Source organism: Megalops cyprinoides, chromosome 2, assembly GCF_013368585.1.
Source record: "Megalops cyprinoides isolate fMegCyp1 chromosome 2, fMegCyp1.pri, whole genome shotgun sequence".
Taxonomy (NCBI): domain Eukaryota; kingdom Metazoa; phylum Chordata; class Actinopteri; order Elopiformes; family Megalopidae; genus Megalops; species Megalops cyprinoides.
Genome location: NC_050584.1, coordinates 55,262,976 through 55,287,357, shown reverse-complemented (window position 1 = coordinate 55,287,357; position 24,382 = coordinate 55,262,976). Strand labels below are relative to the sequence as shown.

General features: G+C 40.7%; 2 protein-coding genes across 6 annotated transcripts; one reads left to right on the top strand and one right to left on the bottom strand.

Annotated features, from left to right (window-relative positions):
- Positions 1-6,000: 6,000 nt before the first annotated feature.
- LOC118772648 (G-protein-signaling modulator 2-like) lies at positions 6,001-17,196 on the top strand. 2 transcript variants are annotated; one of them, XM_036521166.1, is made up of 14 exons: positions 6,001-6,067; positions 10,757-10,978; positions 11,127-11,262; positions 11,479-11,618; positions 11,907-12,030; positions 12,329-12,444; positions 12,725-12,880; positions 13,282-13,390; positions 13,705-13,831; positions 14,098-14,174; positions 14,394-14,576; positions 15,262-15,424; positions 15,906-16,126; positions 16,560-17,196. In XM_036521166.1, the coding sequence occupies exons 1-14, from the start codon at positions 6,003-6,005 to the stop codon at positions 16,725-16,727; spliced, it is 2,007 nt and encodes a 668-aa protein (XP_036377059.1). In that variant the 5' UTR covers positions 6,001-6,002; the 3' UTR covers positions 16,728-17,196. The 2 variants fall into 2 exon arrangements, with proteins under 2 accessions (XP_036377059.1, XP_036377058.1); XM_036521165.1 differs by having other exon boundaries at positions 12,302-12,444.
- A 398-nt stretch (positions 17,197-17,594) lies between these two features.
- LOC118773762 lies at positions 17,595-22,368 on the bottom strand. Of its 4 annotated transcripts, none has more exons than XR_005004745.1 (9): positions 22,060-22,368; positions 21,755-21,862; positions 21,336-21,446; positions 20,472-20,549; positions 20,235-20,354; positions 19,445-19,652; positions 18,979-19,314; positions 17,771-17,975; positions 17,595-17,666 (listed from the first exon to the last, which is right to left on the bottom strand). XR_005004745.1 is itself a non-coding variant. In XM_036522835.1 (9 exons), the coding sequence occupies exons 1-9, from the start codon at positions 22,216-22,218 to the stop codon at positions 17,659-17,661; spliced, it is 1,329 nt and encodes a 442-aa protein (XP_036378728.1). In that variant the 5' UTR covers positions 22,219-22,368; the 3' UTR covers positions 17,595-17,658. The 4 variants fall into 4 exon arrangements, 3 of the variants coding, with proteins under 3 accessions (XP_036378728.1, XP_036378729.1, XP_036378730.1); XM_036522835.1 differs by having other exon boundaries at positions 19,449-19,652; XM_036522836.1 differs by lacking the exon at positions 22,060-22,368 and adding an exon at positions 21,988-22,012 and having other exon boundaries at positions 19,449-19,652.
- Between the last annotated feature and the right edge of the window lie 2,014 nt (positions 22,369-24,382).

Sequence of the window (24,382 nt, the reverse complement as noted above, 5' to 3'; positions counted from 1 at the left end):
CTGTAAAGTGAGTGAGGTGTAAGCTATGACAATATAACAGGTAATAGCTGTTAATTTAATAGCCGTTAAATTAAAGTTAAATTGGTTTATTTCCTTCTGTTTCTGCCCCTCGCCTCTTATTTTACCCATGCTTATATTTCGCATTAAAAGCTCAACGGTTTGCTCTGCCGTAAACAAACATTTTACAGGTTTCAACAGTTGTAGCTAAAGGTATTCCATCTTACAGTAAAACGAGTACCGTTTAAACGTTAAGATTTATAGACCTGTATCTATAAAAAGAGTCATTCATATTATTCAAATACCATTGGTCAGTACACATTGTTATTGTGAGGCGTGGTTGCCTTAAAAACTCCCTTCACACTATTGGCTACTGCCTCCAACTGCAAACAAGTTCGTTGTAGTAGTTCTGACTCCGAAAACTGGCCCGTCCCCTGAAGAAAAGTTTTCACGTAGCAAACATTGGGCACTGATGAAAATATACTCGTTTCCTTTATTTTTTTGTTTTATTTTACACCATGGGAGATCTAAAGAATATGAAACGGCTTTTAAATGTTAATCTAGTCTAAAATGACATGCAAAGAAACAAATACAAGAAGTAAGTACAGTTAGCTGGTTAGCATTTTTCTAACTTGTTTCATGGCCATCTGGCTAGCAAGCTGGGTAAATCTAGCTAGTTAGCTGTCGAGTGGTCAGGAAACCGACAGTACAGTTAAGTAGGTAACGTTACCTACACTCGTTGGCAGCTAGCTAGTAGTTAGCGCGAAGTTGGAGCTTTTCTCACGTTAAGTAGCCAGTTTAGCAGACTACCCAGGCAGATGCGTTTGTTTTGTGAGGGCGGGCACTCCACTGTGCTGCTTTGGTTCGCCATATTATTTAGACGAACTAACCAGCAAGGTTTACTTTCAGTGCGGGTTTAGACATTACTTTAGTTACATCAGAGCTGTTGCTAACCAGAGAGCTAATACTGCTTCGCGGAACGACCCGGCGGCGCACACAGTCTGTGTAGCTAATCCGAGATGGCTAGCTAGCTATGTGGCTAGTTCGTTGGATTGTCCTATAGCTCGCAAATCGCCACACGTTAAATACATTTCTGGAGAATAGCCATCTTTAACTAGATAAGCATCCTGCTGATCGCTACTAACGTATTCCTTGTAACGTAGGTGGCTGGGCACCGAACTAGTCTGTTATGTTCTTATAGGTAGCTAACAAGCTAGCTGGGTAACACGTTTGTTTTAAAGTTAGGCTAATGTCAGTGAACTTTGGTGAAAGCTCATTTTTAATAACGTTAATGGAATCTGATTAATTAAACATTTATGTATATACATATTTGTCAGTTATGCATTGCATTACAATGATCGATATGCCCTCTTTCCCTGAGAGCACCTTTCTTCCCTCTCCCTGTTTTTCAAAGTTGTCATAAACTTCCTGCAAATATTTGGTTGTCCGTAGTCTCATGTAATAGTACGGTAACGGTACGTTTAAACGATTCCCAAAAAGGCATAGCTAAGTTAGACAATCTTCGCAAGATGAGGTATAATTTTAAGATGTATCTTCATAGAGCGCACGAGTTTTCTAGTGCAAAAACTGTTCAACATTTGCACATAAATTTGTTTTAACACGTGATCTTTCAGTCATGTTTATGTCATATTTTTATACCACATTGTTTTCTTTGTTCTGACGTCGTATTTATTCTAATCATCTCATAATTTTCGCTATCCTATATGAGGACATGCTAAGTGGTCATAATAATAGTAACTGATCCGCACGATTTGCATGCGTGTACGGCGGTAGTTTTAAATGTCCTGTAAAATGCCCGTGCGTACACGATCATTGCGAACTGAATTTCGGGTTTGTAGTAATTTAGTTCACAGTAAATCACGGGATCTTCCAATGGTTGTGCGCTGATTTCAGGGTTCTGTTCCATACAGCACGCCCAGATATTTTTACTAAGCCTACAGTTGTCATGCATGTGCTTATATTTTATATTTATATGTACCTGACCTTTAACCAGGAAAGTTAAGTGAGAACAAATTCTCATTTAATGTGCTAATAAGGTTATGTTAATGGATGGGTAATGGCATCCATTCACTGTAAAAACTGTAATTATTAAGTCCTACTAGGAAGTGTGGCGCAGGATGGTTCTCTAGCTCAGAACGTAGCTCGGTCAGATTCCCAGTTGAAGTATTAAACTGACTGAATTACAGTACTGAAACAGAAAATAGTAGTTTAAAAAAATAAAATCTAGTTATACCTTTCTGAAGTCCATACATTACATTGTCAGTTCTGTGTCTGCAACTGGTCCTGGTACTTGAATTCCTTAACTCCTCAACAGCTTTGATAGTGAGCTCCACAGCCAATACAAGAAGGAACACGTGCATTGTCTCTCGTGTTTAACGATCTGTGGCGGTCTCATTTACATATAGAGTATATCGATCCATGCATGTTCTGTTGTGGAAAGTAAAACACTGCTAATACGTAGGCTGACTATTTGTAAACACGGCGTTTAAATGTAGTCTTTCTACGTAGCTATCTGTTCTATTTTCAAGCAAATGAACGTAGAGGGAGCATGCAATATAAAAAAATACTGTTATGGCTGCAAGCCATTTGTGCTTGAGAAGTGGATGTGAATTATGTCGAAATAATTAGAGCCTAATTATATGTCTTTGTGTGATGTTGAAAGCTCTGTTTCATTAACAGCTGCTTTGGTCCAGTGTTTCTTTTAAATGTTTTTCTCTGGAGTGTGAGCCCACATTGACATGTAGATGTAAACTAATGTTGTGTGGAATGGCATTGTTAATACTCATCTAATGGTTACATATTTATTTAGTGACACAGGCAGAAGAGGGTACAGATGCACTCATTCTTTAAGAAGGAGGGTAGTCGGCATTTGTTGAATGTCCCCTTATCCTTTAAGAAGGTGGTCCAGCTGCGATTAGGCACTTAGGCTAATTGAAAATGCTAAATTGTGACCGCATGGAGATTTACAGAGTGCTTTCGAAAGAACATGTTGTGCATGAAATTCCACAGGATGCCTGTAATCGATACCAGCCATAGTCTGTGTGCCCCATGCTTGTGCTTTTAGCTGGTTTGATAATCTTAAATCAAGCTCAAATGAAAAAGAGAAAACCAAGAGAACATTATAAATTCATTATTTGGATAGTAGTCTCCAAGTATTTGCATATGTACATTTGATTCCCGGGATATTGGAGCAGCTGTCTCAAAACTGTTCGGAAGAAAGGAGTCCTGTGTTGGCTCCCTTTGGTGCAGAGAAAGAGCTTTGATCATGTATTTTGAAGACTGCCTTGGTTCACTTATTTCCCATTAGTGATTCAGTTTAACTTCCTTAGTTTTCATTAATCGCTCTCCTCATATTAATTGATGTGTCTTTTTCCTCCCATGCTAAAATGTAATGTTTACACTCTGAATGCCTTCATATTTGAGTATTTTCCTGAACCTCCTATCATTTGTCTTTTTGTGGCAGTAGTCAGTGATATCTGGGGTGTTTTGTGTTAGCTGGTAAAGCAGTCCAAAATAGAAATCTTAGTCTCAGCAATGAAGTCAAACTGTGGGAAGCTGCTTGTTAAAGGCTGCTCTTGCCCTGATTTTTTTTTTTTATATCTGCAAAGTGTTCAAATTGTGACAGCTACAGTGTTGCTTTGTCACACATCCACTTCCTCACACACAGTGGAAGAAAATTCTCTGTAGACCTCACTCTGCATTTCTAACTTCCAGTGTCACAAAGGAAACTGTTGCTGGCATCAGATTCTGGTCTATTCGAGTGACCTGAAATAGCCCCCCACCTTGGTCGAGCCATCAAAAATTCATGTTATGCGTTGTTGGGAGTAAAATGCCACTCGGGGCACACTGCAGTATTTATATCCACGTGTTAAGGTTCTGTAGAAAATGGTTTTGAGAGGCCATGCCCCAGACGACTTTGTCTAATTTTTTCATTTCCGTCCTGTCATTCACTTGTTTATAGTATGCGGAGAAGCACCTCATAGGAACCTGCAGGGGAGTGTTAGGAGAATGGGAAGCAGTAGATCAGGAGTTTGGGAGACTGCTGAAGAGATATTTTATCAGAAGAGTACCCTCCTTTACCTTTGTCCTCCTGGAAAAAGGCTACCTCAGTGTATTAATCTCGGCACTGTTGCAGCCCCTTGTGCTTTTGTGTTATTGCACTCGTGGAAAAACTAGCTAATGGAACCTCTTGTAATCCAAGACAATAGGTTATGTTATTTGGATTCACTCACAATAGTTGTATGAAAGATTGTCATCTCAGCATTGAATCAGCACATATGGATAAAGTCAGACATTTACCTGGGTGCTACCCTTGTCTGCGCTTTGAGTTGCATCAGGGTTATATTGCCATTTCGTTTGGTTTCCAAAGTGTAACCACCTTCAACAGGATACACTCTGTTGCATATCCCTTTCAGTGCAGAGCTGCTTAGGTGTGGCTTAGGAAAGTGATGACTCAGAAGTCTTGAATAATCTTGTGTAATATCATTAGAGTATGTCATGCAGTTGGCAGTAACTGTAATCTGCCTGATTATATTGAAACAGTTCCATTGCTCTGGAGACTTCAGCACTATCTCACAGTGTTCCTCATGACTTGTAAAAAGGGAAATGGTAGAACCCTGTTCTTATGATGTTACAAGTAATATTTCAAAGTCCTGGAAGGTGTCCAAAAACCAGTACAGATAACCCACACCATGAGCCCACAGTCCCAGGAAGTCAGCCACTCACTCTTCATAACAAATGATTTGAGGTCAACTCTGACTTTCATGTGCAATGACACTGTAAAATTGAAATAGCCCTAAAACTCATGTTACCAGTTGCTGTCAGACAGCAAGTCCTTGTTTGCAGGCTTTTAAATGACAGACCGCTGTATGAAATGATAATGTCAAAGATGTAACCTTTTCCCTTCGCCTCACTATGTATCAGATTGTGAACTTTCAAGTGAGGCTGCTATTGATGTTTCAGAAGACAAACTTGGCATCTGTTGAATGCTCCTGGCGGTGTAATTGTCTTTATCGCTGAGGTCCGACCTGCATTGTTCCATCGGTACCGTTTGTATTTCATGTGTGAAAAGGCCTGATCCGATAAGCCACGGACAGATGGATCTTTCTCATGCGGTTTAATATGACCCGACACAACTGCACCGCAGCGTTCAGCTGTTGCTTCTTCACCTCTCAATGCTTTTTTCCCCCCCTCACTCACAGTAGGTTGCCTTTGCTATGGGTGACAGCTCACTGTCTGAAAGGCTGCTGTCTCTTGTATGCGTGGTGCTCGCTGCATACAAATGATCTTGTTCTAATCAAGAAAAACCTGTCGGCTTTATTAGTGTAATATGACACATGCCTGCCGCTTCATAACCAGTATGGATCATGTAGCGAGAACTTTGTGGTGCTCACGGTGAGAGTGTTGGAGGGGAAATAAAAGCTCTTCATTGGGTTCAAAGTCTCTGATGTTGCCCCTCAGCAACTAAGCAACCAAAAAAGGAATAAAACTGCCTGTGATGGAGTGGCTGTTGGTTTGACCCCAGTCCCAGCTGGGCAGCGTGGGTCTGGGCTAGCCGAAATCCCCATGGTTACGCTCAGGTAGGGCACTCGTGCCACTGATGGGCTCACAGTGATTGGCAGCCTCATCAGCTCCACAATCAGCCCTGCTCTGCTTTCACACATTAGTGGGTGTTGCTATGGTACTGCGCTGCGAGAGTGAGGCTTCACTCACAGTATCTTCTGTTCCCTTTTGCAGAGAGCAGTGAGGAGACTGAGGACTCAGGACTGACTCATTAATGTGGATCTATGTGCCTCTGCCGCTGCTGTCTTTCACTGTTGGGAGACAGATGGCACTGAAAGGGTCTTAGGATTTGCCAGAAGCTGCCGCTCCTCTTCTTGAAGTTAACTCTCGTTACTGTACCTGCCAAACCATCAGGATTTTTTTTTTTTTTTTTTCTCATTTTTGGGACTTCATAAGGATTGCCCCACTTATTATGCAACTCAATGGATGCAAGTGGTTTTTTGCTTAGCATGCGAGATGACGACCAGTCCTTTCATGTACGCTACAGGTAGGAATATATAACGTGTATTATTTTCTTAATTTCAAGTTCTTTTGGGTCCGTCATGCAGTCCTTTTGATATCGTACAACAGAATAGTATCTAAACATATACTGAGTCAATGACAACGGTCTTGATCAGAGAAGTCTATTTGTTTATAGTCTAATAGAAAAGTGGTTGTTTGTGTTTTGTTCTGTTGATGTATATAGCTAGCTTAGTGGAATAATAAAATGTTTTGATGTTGGTATATTTAGCTTTTATTGTTACCGTAAAGAGGCACAGCTAAAAGCTGCCCTACAGTAAAAAGCCCAGCCCTGTAGATCAATATGTGTTGGAAGTCTGTAATCTGTATAATTGCATTTCCCGCAGTGGTCTTTAATTTTCTTTGACGCTATAACGGAACAACTCTGAAAATGTTTGTGCTCTACAACAGAATCCCTCAAGAGAGGCTTCTCTGTTAGATGTTGTAGGGTTTCTCAAGGGTGTGCTCTCAGATGAGCCCAGGTGTGCTCCGAATGTTTTTGATGCACCTGGATCACTGGCATACTCGTGGTCTGCTACTCCAGCTGGTGGCTAATGATCTTCTAGGAACTACTAAATATAACAACAAAGGGACTGCACAAAGTTTTAGATGTCAGCTTCATTACTATTTAATTATCTGTTCTTCTTGATGTGAGGCCAAAACAAACATAAACATTCTACAGTATATTATCATGCTGACAGTTAATGTAAGAACATTTTGAATGCAAAAAATAACTGTAGACTCGCTTCAAAAGATGCTGTGATCACTTTTTCTGCATAGTGAAATCCAAGTCTAAAATATAAAATGTGATAATTGAAAAAGGTCCCGTTTGCGCCAGAGTTGAAGTGAACGATTATTTTCATGCTCTGTGTGTGCAAAATTGAAAAGATTTTCAAAGGTTATTTTTCAAAAGGTAGATCTAATTACTGGCGTTATTGTTACTCATAGCACAAATAGTTTGCAGAAAGTCCATTTTTATTGAAAATAAATATGCAATGAATTTATCTTAGTTTTGTAGTGAATCAAAAAACAGTGCTCACCTGATCCAACATACAGTAGAGTAACGACATGGCTGCATTAATCATAATACATTTTATTGATAACCTTTCATACAGTTTTTGCAGTCTTAACGTACTTTACAAAGGACTAAAATTGAAATCAGTACAAGGTAAAAAATAACAAAACTGTTGGAAGAACAGTTGTAATTTGGATGGAAATAAAAAAATACATTTTGTATGAACACAAAGCAGGCTTGAATTGCACAGAACAAGCTAGAACAGTTAGATCCAAATGAAACAATTTAAAAAAGAGTTATTTGTGAGTATGCATTAGGGAAATGCGTGAAGCACAAAGAGACGGGCGCCACCTGTCAGGAAGGAGAGCAGATGGAAGAGGGGAGCCACACCCAGACCGAAATAAACACTCTCACCACACCCAGACGCCGCGCACAGCACTGCATGAAAGGCTTAGAGAGGAGCTTTAAGTCCAGCTTTGAATATTCTCCTGCACGTCTCTGATTCAGCAGCGTGCTGTAGGATGCGGCCTGGTAACTGAATTACAGTTAGTTAACACGCAGAAGTGAAAGATTTTCATGTCCCCCAGGGCCCATCAGATTTAACTCGGGGGGGGGGGGGGGGGGGGTCTTATTGTGAGACGCAATTGTTTAGGTTAGTGTGAAGGGTAAGTGTTGAGGTTACGATTGTTACTGGAACTGGACGGGGAGTTGTTTTTCAGCGTTATTAATGTATGAGCTGGCCTTGGCTGATGTTGGATGTCCCTGTTTGGAAAGGTTTAGCCTACTCTGTGTCCCTGGGCTTTTGCGACCAGCATCTGTAGGTGTTTTCCACAATATCCAGTGAGGTCATGGAGCAGCTGGCTGTGAGGCTGTGAAATGGAGGCAGAGGACAGGAGTTGTACCAAGTTTCAGCTCTGTCAATATTTAATGCTGTTCTGAAACATTGATGATGAGAATGCGCTGTGTTTGCCCTGTTTTGTCTCTCTGTCTCTCTGTTTTGCTCCAGCTCAGAAGCCAGTCAACCCCAATTTTCACATCTGTGTTAGTTCTCAGGAAGCAATTTTTTGTTTTTTGTTTGATCTTCATTTCTGGAAGTTCATGGTTGGCTTTCAGTGGCTTCAGCTTTTTTATTTTTATATATTCATTTTTTACTGTTGTGTAGCATCTATTGACATTTCAGTGAATACAACTATGCATCAAAATGTCTATTGCTTCAGTTGCTATCTTAAAGTATTTTTAGTTGCTGTATAGTACAAACCCTCAGTTTTTGACTGTCGGTCTTCTGACTGCTTTCCATCAGTAAAGTAAGATTCATTTGATGTTTGGGTTTTGACCGAGGGCCTCTTTTTTTGTAGTATTCTATATAACACATAATTTTCAGCTGAAACGCAGATGCTATGTTTTCAGTTATAGCTGTTTATGGTTCACATCCTGGACTGTGTATAATTATTTTAAGCCGAGTAACACATCTTGTATGTTAGTGTACCTTTGATATTTGGTACATTCCCTGGTGATCCCTAACAGCAGAATCTACTGAATCTGTCAGCGAGTTTACAAAAAGTTGAATCTGACATAATTTATCATTATAGATACCGTAGGTGGGTCTTTTTAGACCTGTCCCAGTGTAATTGTACGTTCAAGTTAATACAGCAAGTGGATTTTCAAAGCTTTATCTCTGTTGAACTGGTCTTATTGTGAAAGGCTTACCAGTTGCCCATTTTTTTGTTTGCTCAAAAACAGAAGAACTTCAGATGAATGCCAGTTTTCACTGTAGAGATAGGAACCAGTGTAATTAAACCACATTAAAAATGCCATTACTCTTTGTTTTAATCTGATTTGCTAGAAAGATGAATACTCTTTCCTGATTGGATGTGGTTGGAGCATTACATTCAGTTTGAGGCAGGCTGTAACATTTCACCAGCATGACTTAGTCATTCAACGTAATATTTATATACGTATATATATAATACGTATATGAAGTCTGATGAATTGAAGCTGACAGAGTAAACAAGTGTGCCTACCTTGCCACTAGGCATAATGAGTTCAAAGGCAGTTGTAACAAAGCACATTAATATGCCCTAGAGCTCCTTAGAGTGACCATAATCACTGCTGCTGTTTCCTGGCTAATCAGAAGTGACAGACACCATCAGGTGCCTGGGGGACAAGCGAGAGGAGAGAAACCTTACGATCAGATTAGCTAAGCTTAAGCTCAACAGTTATGTCTGCGAAACCTAAAGTTACCCTTCCTTCAGCATCAACAAAGATTTTATTCGCTGAAGCAGCCGGCTGTAACAGCCTGGCAGCCAGCAACCAGAGCGGCAGGGTGTTCAGATGGAGTCCCTGTGAGGCATTCAGTTGGTAGGTGACGGCGACTGTCTGTGTGCGTTATGTGCATGTACGCAAGAAAGCTGCATTTGAGGAGTGTTTCCCTGCACTTGGAGTCTCTGCTTTGTCTCCCTGGTGGTCAAAGCCAGAAAGTCATCCAAAAGCTGGAGATGTCTGTCGTGACCAAGTGTTTTGAATGTGTCAAGGAGAAAGGCACCAGGTAGGTGGGTGGTGTGAAACTGTGTTTCAAAGGAAAAAAAAAACATGGCTTTGTTTCTGGACAAATGAATAACGTTACTGTCCTTTTGAGGAGAAGTGTTTTGATTTGTTGTGTACTGCTTTTGCAAGGTGTATGGGTGGCACTCGAGTTATTTGACATTTTTAGGGCAAATGGTGTAGTAGAAGGTCAAATGTTTTTAATAGACACGTACAATCACAGCAAAATATGTTCATTGTATATTTGTTTTATTGATCCTATTGCACATACCAAGAATATACATGATGAGTAAATGGAATTAAAACATGTATATCTCTGAGATGTTTCTTTCAATGCTTCATTTCTTGTAAATGGACATAGTCACGTCACCCAGAAGTGTTCTGTCACCTGTGGATGTAATGTACAACATTTTGGTTGATATATTCGTATATATCACAAAAGGTGCATTGAGACTCTGATCCTTTAAATATAGGAACTAATTGTAGTTGCTGTGTCCATGTGCATAAATATGAAATTGTATGATATTAGATTATGTAATATGATATATATATATATACAGAATATAATAAACAGAATGCATCTATATTGAGCCATGCAAACAAATTGTGTCATTACTTACAAATATCAAAAGTTCTTGACCAGGAGTACAGTCCCTGTCGTGTAGATTCTCTGTTTAAACAACACAATCAGAAAGCTTATGTTTTCAAAGTCTAGGAAGTAGGATATGTAGGAGGAAGTGATGACTCCAAAGTTGAAATTCCAAATAAACAAACACTATTGTTTTCAGCAGGTAACAGGATGCAGACTAGCAAAAGCCATTACTCCAAAAACTAAACAGACTTAAGTGCACGGATGCATGCAGAAACACCGAGACCCTCTGAAGTTTGTACTAGTGCAGGGTTTCTTTGAATTATTTATATTAATTTAATTTGCTCCAGTTACTCTTCAATTTTTGCAGTGTTTAAGATTTGTTGCTGGCATTCCATATTATTGCAGGATGTAGTTGGCCATGTGAGCAGCTGGAGTGGAACATCATGAATATCTTTCTGAAAAGTGATTCAAAAGAGTGCTTCTCTGCCTGTAACCTTGGCTCTGTCTTGGCTCTGCTCCCATGTCTGCAGAATGGAGGCCTCTTGTCTGGAGCTGGCCCTGGAGGGAGAGAGGTTGTGCAAGGTGGGTGATTACCGTGCTGGTGTCTCCTTCTTTGAGGCAGCCATCCAGGTAGGCACGGAAGACCTTCAGATCCTCAGCGCTATCTACAGCCAGCTGGGGAATGCCTACTTCCATCTGCATGACTACGCCAAAGCCCTGGAGTACCACCATCACGACCTGACTCTGACCAGGTATTCATCATCCTCTCCCGAATGTATGATCCAGGAAGCTCTGTGTGAAGCTCTATTTTAATGACTGCTTTTGAAATGACACTAATATCTCTATTTTAGACAAGTTAAGACTAATTGCGAGTGTATTGATTTTGAATTTAATTTTCAGAGCTATCGGGGATCAGCTTGGAGAGGCGAAGGCGAGTGGTAACCTTGGCAACACGTTGAAAGTTTTAGGACGGTTTGATGAAGCAGCAGCATGTTGTCAGAGGCACCTGGACATTTCCAGGGAGCTTAACGATAAGGTTAGAAGTGTTTTCCACTTTCCACTTTTAAAAATTATCCAATATATTACTCCTTGGCCATTGATTGAAGGTTATCAGGCTCTGCTGTCCGTCTGAATGTTAACAAATGGGTCAACTAAGTATTGATGGAATCTGAATGTGAAGTGACAGTGCTGTGAGTTTCCTCATACACAGGCGATGGTGTGATTACCTTAATGCGTTGATGCCTCTTGGCAGGTTGGGCAGGCCAGGGCTCTGTACAACTTTGGGAATGTTTACCATGCCAAGGGGAAGAGTATCTGCTGGGGTGGGACTGATCCAGGAGAATTTCCAGAGGACGCCATGACAGCACTAAGGAAAGCAGCCGAGTACTACGAGTGAGTCTTAAGGCAGTGCTTAAAGTGTTTTTGCATGAACGTTTGTCATTGAGAGGGATATGTCCATGGATTGTCAGTATTGTTTTTATTCATTGCATTTATTTAGTAGCTGTTAGTTAATATATAATTTTATTTCTCCTTAAATTATTGAATTACAGTGTAATCTTACCTTGAATTATATTTAAGGTAAGATTATATGAATTCTCTGTTTTGTGCCAGATCATTCTCTGCTACTTTGCCATTGAATCAGGTGGTCCCAGATGTTTAATTTTTAATGTTTGCCTGAAGGGCTAATTTGTTGATTGTGAAGGAGTTGAGGGACCGAGCCGCCCAAGGCCGTACATACGGTAACCTGGGCAACACACACTACCTGCTGGGGAACTTCCGGAGTGCAGTGGCAGCTCATGAGCAGGTACTAAAAACAGCTCGCCGATTGCACATGTCACACAATAGATGTCTTCACATTGCTCTTTCTCTCTCTCTTTCTTTCTCTCACTCTTTGCAGGCTCTGTTTATTTTTGGCTTCTAGTTAATTATATGTGCTGCAGAGATGTTATTCTCTTTAAGAAGCTAATCAATGTATAAGTCTAAATAGATGACTGCTCTTGTTCATTCGGTATGATGTCTCTTCAAGTGTCATTATGGAACTTTGCCTCCTGATGTAATGTTAGTAATATAAGTAGAACCTTTCTGTTTGTTTTCCTTTGAAGCGTCTCCTTATTGCAAAGGAGTTTGGAGACAGAGCCGCAGAGAGAAGGGCATATTGTAACCTGGGGAATGCATATATTTTCCTTGGAGAGTTTGAAGTAGCGGCTGAACATTACAAGTAAGCAAACTAACCCGAACCATTCATCTTGAGATATGTTAAACTCATTCCCATTAAGAAAATGGTTTCTGGCCTAACATTACTACACTGACATTTAGATAATAAATAAAGTGGAAAGCTAGATGTGCTCATTTTCAGACTGCTGAACAGAAGACTGTTAATAAAACTCACCAGGTTTATTGTTGCTTTATCTATACACACTGATCCTTTTCTTAAGTGGGTTTGTTGTTGTTGAGGGGAGGATTGAGGCTGAAAGCAGTGAGGGTTCTCTTTACTGCAGGAAGACTTTGCTGCTTGCTCGACAGCTCAAGGACAGGGCGGTGGAGGCCCAGGCCTGCTACAGTCTGGGGAACACCTACACCCTGCTGCAAGACTACGAGAGGGCCATCGACTACCACCTCAAACACCTCATCATCGCTCAGGATCTCAACGACAGGTCAGGAGGGACAATGGCCATCAGCACTGGATCCTCAGTGACCATTCTTCTGCTTGCCCTTATAAATGTGTGCCGATATGTTGGAAGCCATTTTGCAAATAAAGGTTTTCTATGTGGCAGAAGACATTATTCCATAATATAGCATTCAACTTGCATTGCAGGTCCACAGACAATTCAGCACATTGATCAGCTGTGAACCTAGAATTTTGTGTTCATTACAGAAAATATTCCAATACAAATTTGGTACAGTTCATAAAGTTCAGTACAGTTCATAAAGGCCCATGCCAAAACCTAGTTTTGGCATGTTTTGGCATGGGCCTTTATGTTTTTATTCGTTTGAAAAACCTTCACAACTTGATATATTCAGCGGTTGAATGTCTTCTATATTTTCGTGTGTGCAGGATTGGAGAGGGACGAGCCTGCTGGAGTTTAGGGAATGCCCACACAGCCCTTGGCAACCATGACCAGGCCATGCACTTTGCAGAGAAGCATCTGGAAATCTCCAGAGAGGTACACGCTCCTACAGATATCTGTTTGTAACCTTTTGGACATCAGGTAGTTCCCTCTGTTGGCTTCTGATAAATAACATCTGACTAGGTGTCTAGAAGAGGAAAAAAGAATAGTGTAGACAAAGGAGCTCCTGTCACAGGAGCTCTTTTATCAACTTTTCAGTTGGATGTTGTTAAAGTAAATGGCTCTCTGCTTAAAGTAAGTGTTATGTTCTTAATGCCCGTTTTTGTGGGGATCGCTCTGGCTTCTTTGTGTGTCTGCGTGTGAGTCAGTGTGTTTTGTCTGATGAATACTTCTGTCTGTGTCCTCTCCAGACTGGAGACAGAAGTGGTGAGCTGACAGCAAGGATGAATGTGTCAGACCTGCAATTGGTCCTCGGTCTCAACACTAGTGGCAGCAACTCTGCTCTGCCCGAAAACCAAATCGACTACAACCTTCACGGTAATCCGAGAGGATTTTTCTGTCAGCGCTATTCTCATTTCATATATACATGAAAAACTTTGTCCATCTATCCTGTAATGGGCTAGATGACAAGTAGGGGGCTTTCTAGGTTTTAATCCGGTTCTGTTTAACCATTCACCTGCTTTATGGAATTCATTATTCATCTGGGTTATGGAAGCTTCAACTTTGAATGATGTTTTTCTTGAAGATGTCATTCAGCCCACTTTGCTTCAGTGTGGAGACCACATTGTGTGCTTGGCTTTCAGGAGCAAGGCCCAGAATGGGAAGGCGACACAGCATGGAGAACATGGAGCTGGTGAAACTCAGCCCAGACAAGATCAATGTGAGCACCACCAGCTTTCAGATACTGTTAGTTCCATTGCAAGCCAGATGGTTTTCATGTTCATGTAAAATCAAAAATGATATTCAGAGGAGTCAAAGTCTAAAAAGTAGAAATATCGCTCCTTGTACCTGTAATGATTCTAAAGGAGGATTTGACAATAATGGCAATATAAACAAACTGTATTATAATTGTTCTTATCAATACGTCTCTTCTCTATAGGGTCAGAACTGGACTAATGACATGCTGAGTAAACAGCCTAAACCCACCCTGGCCAAGACATCCTCCAAGCTGTTCTTCATCAACCGTTTCCGGGGCAAGAAGAACAAGAACAACGGCTCCTCCACCAAAATCCTGCAGGACACCAGCAACGTGCCAGAGGTGGAGGTGCATGGGCCCGAGAAGGTGAGAGCTACAAGCCCCACACATTACATGAGGCAGGCTGCATCGTGTCTGGTTACATGATCCACACTGAGTGAGGCTTCATTACCTCGTCAGCCAGTGTCCTGTCTCAGCTTTGAGGCCGGAACCACAGTTTCCTTCTGCAGCCGGGGTGTTTCATCCAGAAAGATTATAGGCTGAAGCACTACATTGACTCTCAAAACTGGTTTTTAAGCCACTGTGAACTATTCTTATGTTTAACTGACTTGCTCAGTTACAGGAAGTTAATCTTGCACTCTGTGATGAAAATGTGCAGATTTAACACCTTTTCTCTTAATAATGATGGCAGCATTGCTTTTTGTTTAGTTTACTTGTCATAATTTATTTTTTACCCGTTTTCAACTGATCTTTGGAATTCTCAGTTGACTGTGCCCTTCTTCATTCCCAACTATGTCTCCCACAACTGTGCAGGAAGTGCTGAAGCGAGACTTGTGCACTGGTCCGATGTGTGGTTCTTCACTGTACAAGCTACACATTTCAGTACAGCAGAGCTAGTGCTGATTGATCAAGCAGAGCATCTCTCACTAACGACATGCTCGAAACTTTTGAACACCTGTCAAGTCCTAAGGAGGAACTGATTTAGCCTCCTGTGTTCTTATGGTGGTTGTTATTGCCGTTGCTCACCGTCCTTCCGTGGTGTCTGCTTTAGAGAAACAGCCTGGACTTGCTGGGGGATGAGGGCTTCTTCGACCTGCTCAGTCGCTTCCAGAGCAACCGCATGGATGACCAGAGGTGCTCCATACAGGACAGCAGGAGCCGGCTCTCTGCCCCCTCCAGTCCCTCCTGCAGTCCGCACGGAGTCATGAAGACATGTGAGTACCTTCCTCAAAACTTGCTTGTTGCAGAAGACTTATCTTGTTCTCTAGGAAACGCGTTATTTTTTTATACAGTTCATTGGTTTTTTTTTACAGCACAAGTTCAGGGTACAGTGCAAAATACTGTGTTGATCCTGTACAACAGCTCACCTTTACACATTGTAACTGAATAGGAGCTGCCATGTAGGCGGTGTAGGATTGTGGTAAGGAGCAGGGCTTGAAACCAGAAGGTTGCTGGTTCGGCTCCCTGCTAGGACACTGCTGCTGAGGCCCTTGTTCAAGATATTTAACCCAGAAGTGCCTCAGTAAATATCCAGCTGTACAAATGGATAAAATTGTAACCTATGTAATTCACTCTGGATAAGAGTGTCTGGTTTGTATGCAGGGTAATGTCATCAGTCTCATTGAGCCGATGAGATGAGCTTTGAAAAGAGGATGAATCGTGCGCTCATGTTGCGGGCCTGCTCTTCTCCTCCAGCGCTCTCTGCCTCAGACGCCTCTCCGCACCAGCATCAGTTCCTGGACATGGTGGCCAGCACACAGAGCCGGCGTCTCGATGAGCAGCGGGCCAGCACCAGCAACTTCCCGGGCCTGCGGCTCAACCGGCAGAACAGCCAGTCCGTTCTCAGCCACCTGATGGCCAACGCCGACAGCAAGGAGCCCGATGACGACTTCTTCGACATGCTCGTCAAGTGCCAGGTCGTTTTCCTCTAATGGCTGATCGGATTTGATGAGCTCTTGTTGAACGTGATGTACAGTCTGTGCCTGCGCATCAGTTAAATAAATGCTCAATATTGATTTTAGTATGAAGAGACAATGTGTCAAGCGTGCCGATCTCTGTATGTACATTTTCATGTGGTCTTTTGGTGCAGAGACAAAAACGCTTCTCAATGTCTGAGATTGGTAAACAAACCTGACCAAAGAATAAGCTATCTTCTGGTGTCATTAACGATTACAAGTCAGTCATGTTTAGCGGTAATTGAGTTTTACACAGAAAAGTTGTATCACACCTTGTGCATTTAGCGTGATCTAAATCTTTTTCCGTGCAGAGCTGGACTGAGTGTGAACAGTAAAGACTTGCCAGCTCGCTCTACCTTGCGTTTGACTGAAATGCCGCACTCTGTTCTCACAGGGCTCGAGACTGGATGACCAGCGGTGTGCAGCGCCCCTTCCCGCTCCCAAGGGCCCCACCGTCCCGGACGAGGACTTCTTCAGCCTGATCATGCGCTCCCAGGCCAAGCGCATGGACGAGCAGCGCGTCACCCTGCCCTCCGCCTCCAGGAGCCTGGATTCAAACTGAGCCAGGGACGGGAGACAGCAGACCCACTCACGTGCCTTACAGTGGTAAGGCAGAAGTGTCCCTGCGTATACTTCCACAGAGACCCAGAAAGGGGTGTAACCTGTTGACTCCCCAGGAGACCACACGTTGCCCTGTGGTCTGAAGAGAGCCGCTGTTCTGAGCAGTGGACGCTCCAGCTGCACGCACACAACTCTTCCAACACTGCAAAGGGATGACCCATCAGTTTTTTTTTTAAATACTGTACAGAATATCACCACAACCCATAATGTACTGTATGGTGGGACCTGACTGCAAATGTGTTTTTATATTGATATAGGATAGCAAGCCCCTGCATACTGTTTCACCTCACTGTGTGTCAGTGTAGGAAAGGTACAGCACTTAATGTTGTTTTTGTGGTCAGTGGTGTGTATGTTGAGGTATGTTGGATGACTTCAGTAAGGAAGGGAAGGGCAGAAAAAAAAAAATCTATTAGCAAGTATCCAGAAAATAATCAGTGTCCAGATCTTTGCGCTTTTGTATTTTAATGGAGATACCTGAGGATTAAAACCCTGTTTTAACTCCACGTGACCTGGACATTTTCTTTTGGTGTCCTTATGTAAATTCTAATGCACAAAATACAAACCATACTGAAGAGTGAAATTATAACATGCATTCTTCTAAACTTCTAAGAAAGGGTACATATACAGTATAATCTTGAAAATTCAAACTAAACTTTTTGATATTTCAGTTTGTACTTGCTGCAACCACAATACATTCTTTGTAATAAAGTAGTTCATATTCCAAATATTGTGATTCACAAGCACAATTTTCATATATCATTCCTAGAAATTGGTGACCTATTTCACAACAGAATGCGGACATAAGGAGGTCTCTGTTACCGGTGGAGTGCTTTGTCATTGAGTAGTCATCTAGCAGTAGTAATCAAGCAGTATTAGGTTCCTGTAATCCAAAAAATATAGAACATCTTGTGAGATTTTGTCCCAACGCTCTTTCAGGTTTAAAGCAATTTCGTTACATATGAGCGAATAGTGTCTGTCACATACCTCTTGATGGTGATCCTGAGAGATTCCTCTCATTAGCACTCTCAGGACCCAGACTGTCTGCTTGCATGTTGACGAGATCCAGCCTTTGATCCTGACCCTGCAGCTCCATGTCTCCATCTCCTGTCTGGTTTTCCTGCTGCCTGTCATCATTCTGCAAGCAATTGGGTTCCCCTTCCCCAGGTCCTTTTAAGCCTGGCTGTCCCTGCTGCCATGGAATGAATCATTTACACTCATGAGCATCTCTGTTTGTGAAGTACATTTAGTATCATGTTGGACAGACCAAGTTATTTGCCAGATGCCCCTAATCGGGGTGACCTTCAGAACAGAGCTGAATCAGATGTAAGTACAATAACCAGACACCTTGTGTACTATCAAAGCACAGGGGTTAGGAAAGCCAACCATTAAAATGTGTCCCTTACCAGATAGAGGTGTCTTTATATGTGGCTAAAGAGCTAATGTGAGCCTTTCTTACATAAAGAAATACAGGTGACCCTCACCATTTAGAGGGGATACGTTCTTTAGATCCAAGGGAATGGTGAAATCCATGATTACTACAACCACCAGTAAAAGATTTGGAGGAATGAAAATTGCCACATTAGTTCAAGTTAGAACAGTCAGCATTTACAACCATTTTAAATTATACAGAAAAGGTGAAGACTTCAGTGCATGCTAATGACATTGACAGATAGAGCATGATGGTGATTACAGGTATAGCTCCAGTGAAATGTGAGTGTTAATGCATCTTTATGTAAATTCAGAATCAAGCTGATTAAATATGAATTCCATGTTTAAGGTGCATTGATGTTGTTTCCCTAGTATTTAATATTTCACAAATCACTCCAGTTCTCTGAACTCTGTACACATGCCACATTATGGTAAAATTTCTGAATAACAAGTGGCCTTATGGAAAGCGTGGAAAGCTTCATTTACTGAGATATAGATGAAAATGTGTGCAGTATGTGCAATAAATCTAAGAGCGAAGGTGTTGCCACAGTGTTCTTAAGCCCAAAAAAAAAGTGAAGCTGGGAACAGGAAGTGCTGCCTGGCCCAAACAGTTGAAACTGCAAATGGCGAGGGTCTCCTGTATAAGATCTTCAGAACAGACACAAAAGCCTCGCATGCTAAATTCATATTACTTTTCCACATCTTGGCAAGCCTGCAATAAACATTACAGCAGCACTCCTTAAGCAAGAACGAGGATATCTCACGTTTTGCCTTTGGGTTGTCGGAGGTGGTTCTTCCTGCTTTTGCTGAAGTGACTTGCTGTTCACGCTCAGCCTCTCAGCTTTCAAATGGTCCTTGTTGGAATTATTATTTCCAATTTCCCCATCTTCCCTTCCCCTCTCCCCCCCCTCCAGGACAACACTTCCTACTAAGAGTTCATGGTGCTCTGCCTCAGAGAGGTAAGCTTGTTGCGGGCTCTCCACAAAAGACTCGCCTACTCCTGGCCAAAATTGAAGTGTAGCTGGTTGAGTCTCGGTGGTGGGCAGCTTTGTGATTGAGTAATTCTCATCATAGCACTCGTCTTCAGCAGCATCAATCACCTAGGATGTAAAATATCCGGTGAGACATTTTGCCAACACTTTTCTAGGGCTCTGTATCATGTTTGTTTACATGCAAGTGATTGGGTTCGGTCACATACGCTTCACCGTGGTTCTGAAAGATCCCTCTCACCTACCCCTTCGGGAACCAGATCGTCTACTCGCATGTTGACAAATTGATCTAGGCTTTGACTCTGACAGTGAAACTCCACAATGTCTGCATCTCCTTCTTGGTCCTCTGGCTGCCTGTCGTTATTCTGTAAGCCATCGGGTTCCTCTTCCCCAGGTTCGTGTCTGGGGTCTGGCCGTCCCCGCTGCCATCTAACCACTCTGCGCACAATCTAAGGAGAGAGAGGGGAAACGAACCCGAGACCATGACTTGAAACATTTCTATTCTTGACACACATTCAGTGCCATGTTGAGCATATCTGACTGTCTGTCTCTGACAGTCAGTCTTGCCAGATGCCCTCGCTAAGAGTGACCCTTGGAACAAGAGCCATATAATCTGCACCTATGCACTTCGCTACATCAGCAAAAAAATGTACCCTTTCTACATTTTTTGTACATTTGTACAACTAGTAATCTTCCCAAAAAAATAATCTCTACTTCATATTGTGCAAAAACTTTAGGTGAAACAACATTCGTTTACAAAGTGGAGTGAAGGAAATTATTTAGTCATGAGCTATTCAGTTATTAACTAAAATACATATTTTGTGAAACATTAAGAAACCAAGAATACATGCTGAGATGATTTCACTTTCTATATATCCAGCACCTTCATGCAGGGATGAACTTTAACACTGAATACTGAGGAAAAGCCGTCAGATGCCCATTTCAGCCCCCCCCCCCCAAAGTCTCGGTGTATGTCCCCACTTTATTTATTCAAAAGGAAGTTGATATGGCAGTTCATAGGGTTTGCCTACCAAACACAGAAAGATGACAGGAAGAATGCACGTTGCTGGTATCAGCCAGTATGTGACAACTGGTAGAGAGGTGAATTCTGATAACTCTGTCAAATGTGCACCAACAGTGAGCAACCAAACCTGGAGCATAAACAAAAGAAATAAAGTTAGAGATAAAGTCAGGCACAAAGTCAGAAAAAATGAGACATTCTTTAAAAAGCAAAAAGTAACAAAATTATGAAAGTCTTCAGAACTTACAGAAATATATCTCCTGGAATCCTCAAGAAATGTGTACAACCATTCATACAGGGTATTACAAAAGTCATCCTCATGGGGCTAGAACAAAAATCACGTATTATCCAAACTAGCTGATGCAGATCACATTTAATTCAGTCCTGAAGACCTTCTACATATGATTTTTTATTACTCAAAAGCTTGCCATTTTAACACTAATAAAAAGTTTGCATTTTACTGTGTTATTATCAATGTTGCATGCATATAAAATTTATTAAATGCTAAATTACCTTGACCTCTGTCATGAGACCATTTCAAAGTAACATTTTATTACATTGTGCAATGAAATACTTGAAGTTATTTAGATCAAGGTTACAACAGCATTTTCCTACACAGAGTTTGCAAAATATGCACCTCAAGTTCAAAGACATAATCACTATCCTCATTTAGAGAAGCAGATGAAGTCACCATAGATTCAGTGATAATTTGTCAACAAATCCGCTTAATAAACTAAACTGAGGATAGACCATGGACACTTGTCAGCCCTATTAGAGGGCAAACCTCCCAAACCCACATCACTATCCAGTGGAGTATGTTAGCTTTCTGCCATAATAACATGGCTGCCTGTGTCCTGACCTCATTTAGTGAAACAGGAAAGAGTGTGAGAACCATGGGAGTCTTCTCTTCCTGTTTACAAAAGTTAGGAACTACCCACGGGTCAATGCACGTTTTAGTTTTTGCAAAGCGATATTGCTTTAATGTAACCTACATTTTGAGAAAACCCCCACTATGATATAAGAAATGTAGTATAATCCAACAAAAAAAACTGCAATATTGACACTGCTGCTTGCTGTTTGTGTGTTCTTTGGATTGTTCTGTTCTCCTTACAGTGTTCAGCTTCTGGATGCCCTTCAGAAGTTCAGCCAACTTGCTGTTTGGTGGACAGGTAAAATCAGATTGTTCCATTAGTTCTGCAGCTGTGCGCTTAATGTCTTCAATCTGAGCAAAGCAGAGAGCAGAACACCTGTTAGTCTGATCTGAGGCTTCATCCAGGCCTCTTCTAAACAAAGACTATGCAATAAATACACAGTTTTTGAATTACAACTCTAAATTCAAAATTTATATCTGTTAGCCAGGTCTAGACTTAATTTTTTGTTATATTTCAGTTGTTTTTTGAAGCATGCCTTAATGTCTAATATGAAGAGTGATAAGGTCGTGCAATTATCACCAAAATGTAATAAATTCCAGATGAGGTATTAAAATAACAATCAAAAAACATATTATATATTTTATTTTGGTCTACATACCTGTCTTTGCAAAACAGACACTTTGCTGGAACAATGCGAGATTTCTGGGGCAGAATTTTCATTGACATCTTCATGATCTTGGTCTGGAGTGCTTTCCATGCCACATTTCTTTGATTAAACACAAGGACTGCTTTATCAGTTGAAATACTTCTACCGATTTGCAAATGTACAAAATACATCTTTTCTCTGTATCGAAACACCATATTAAATATGCGATGGTAAACGGAACGCACATTCAGGAATGTCCTTGATAACGTTTTTCCTTTTGGTCACAAAAGATCCTTAGGACTGCGACCACAATTTACCTTGTTGGATTCTTCTGGGTTTTCTCTCATGGTTTTTGAAGTGGAATCGTAGCTAAGCATGTTATAAGGATCAATCCATTCATCGTGTTCTTGTCCTGTCAGCGCTGCTACACTAAAAACCAGAAAAAATAAGCACATTCGGCAAAAACTGGGTGCCATTCTGTTGTTCCTTCCTGTTGTCAGATTATCCTAATTGTTGCTGTACAGTACACGGAAACTTATCAAATGCTGACAGATCTAGATATCTTTGACACCAAAGCACAGAGTAAACTGTTGAATTTTGCGATTAATGCGTTCATCCGTATGATACATTTGATTTTTACCAGTACAGTCTTAACTGTGTAAGATTAACGGAACAAACGAAGGAAAAGGAAACTTAGCACTGCAACTGAACACAGCACTGAACTTTCATTTTTGCACCTGTTGTACACGCAAAGCATGATGGTACTGTTAGCCTGCTTTGGATTCATGTGCCGCAGCCAATAACCTACTTTTTACCATTTTTATTTACAATTTATTTACAATTTACATGTATCTAGTATTGCTAAAGAAAACGAATTTTTAAAAAAGAAACACGGATGCACATCTTGGTGTTTCTCATGAAACATTTTTTGGGAGAACACAAAACAAAAATATGATTTAGTATTATTACAGAGCTGTACAACAGAGCTGCCTGTATCCATTTTAAAAAGTAATTATAGGGAACAATATAGAGTGACATCACCTAATTAAAATAATGTGTAGAAAACCACCATCAGAGGCAAACACTGTTTGAAGCAATGAAAGCGTTATTACATACTGGCTGTCTTCTACTCTCGAAAGTAAAACTCAGCTATTTACTTAAGCCTTAACAATCCTCTATATATCAAATGGGCATCTTACCATAAAATTAAATATTGCATTCATCTACTTTGAACATAAATATATGTATAACTATCTACATACTATAGATTCTGTCTATAGGATTCTATTATTGTATGGTATACTATTGTGTGCTACATTATTGGCATTAATACTGTATATTGCTTCATGTATACTTGTTTCTCATGAGAGATGAGCACACTCTCTGTGCTCACTCTAGACACTTCTAAAGCCCACAGCATTGTCTTGACCAAAGACCACCTGAAATGAGTTGGAAGTGTACTCCCTTTGCTATTATTGGTACATGAAAATGTTTCTGTGAAACTGAAACGCTTACATATTTGTGAAATTTCAGCAGGTAATGAGTGTATTTGGTTATTCAATCATATCGGAGATATGCGGTATTGTTTACCATACTGTTTACCACACAGCACAGTTGTCATTACAACATTGAACACATTCATTTTAAAAGAACAGTGGATCCACGGTAGCTCTGCAAGATTTCTGAAGGTTCTTGTGGTGGGACTGCATTTGACACTGGAGGTTCACCAATGATGATTCATCATCTTTCAGCTGTCCTTGAATAAACAGCATGATATACACTGTACGACTCAAGTCTGGACAATTTTTTTCCAGCAGACAAAATTGATTGCAGTTCATTCAGCACTCATCTGTAATGCAGTTTTTTAATTCTAAAAAGACTTAGTGCTCAACATTGGAAAAAAAAACACTTTTATGCAAAGATGCAATTTCAAAAAAATTAACTAAAATTAATGCAGGTTATTAAAATTGTTTTATACCCATTTTAAGAAAAGGTGTAGTAACTGCCTGATCCCAATCAACCTTACTTGCTTTACAGTACAAATAATTTGAATCAATCAAGCAGTCTGTTCATAACAAACATTCCCTTTCAGTAGAAATATTTTATAGAATCCAGGCAGGACCAAATAAACAAGGCATTTAACTTCAGTAATTACTTCAGTATCCAAGTCTAGATCAGATGTAACCTAGGAAAATTACATAAATACAACATTTTCTCAAGACTTAAAAAGAACATTGACATGCATAGAGTTGTGTTACCAAAAGAACACTGACCCAGCATTTATAGTAGAACATACTGTAGAGTGTAGTTTACTGACATGTTGACCAATACTAATTTTTTGTGTGAGTACTGAGGACGACAACATTTGCATACTATGACATAATACTGATTACCGATCAGTGTCCAGCCTAGCTCAAAACAGTGATTGTATAATTTGATATTCTGTTTCAGGAGTAAGAGAATAGATTCTACAACTGGGTAAAATGATACAATAATATCAAAGAACAGAAAAAGAGATGATGGATTTTTGTTAATTACAACTTTAATTGTGTCACACAGTGACATATAAAAACACAAACAAACAAAAACAAACCCTATTTATGTCCCCAGAGTTTGCTGAATGGCAAAAAGGAACACTGT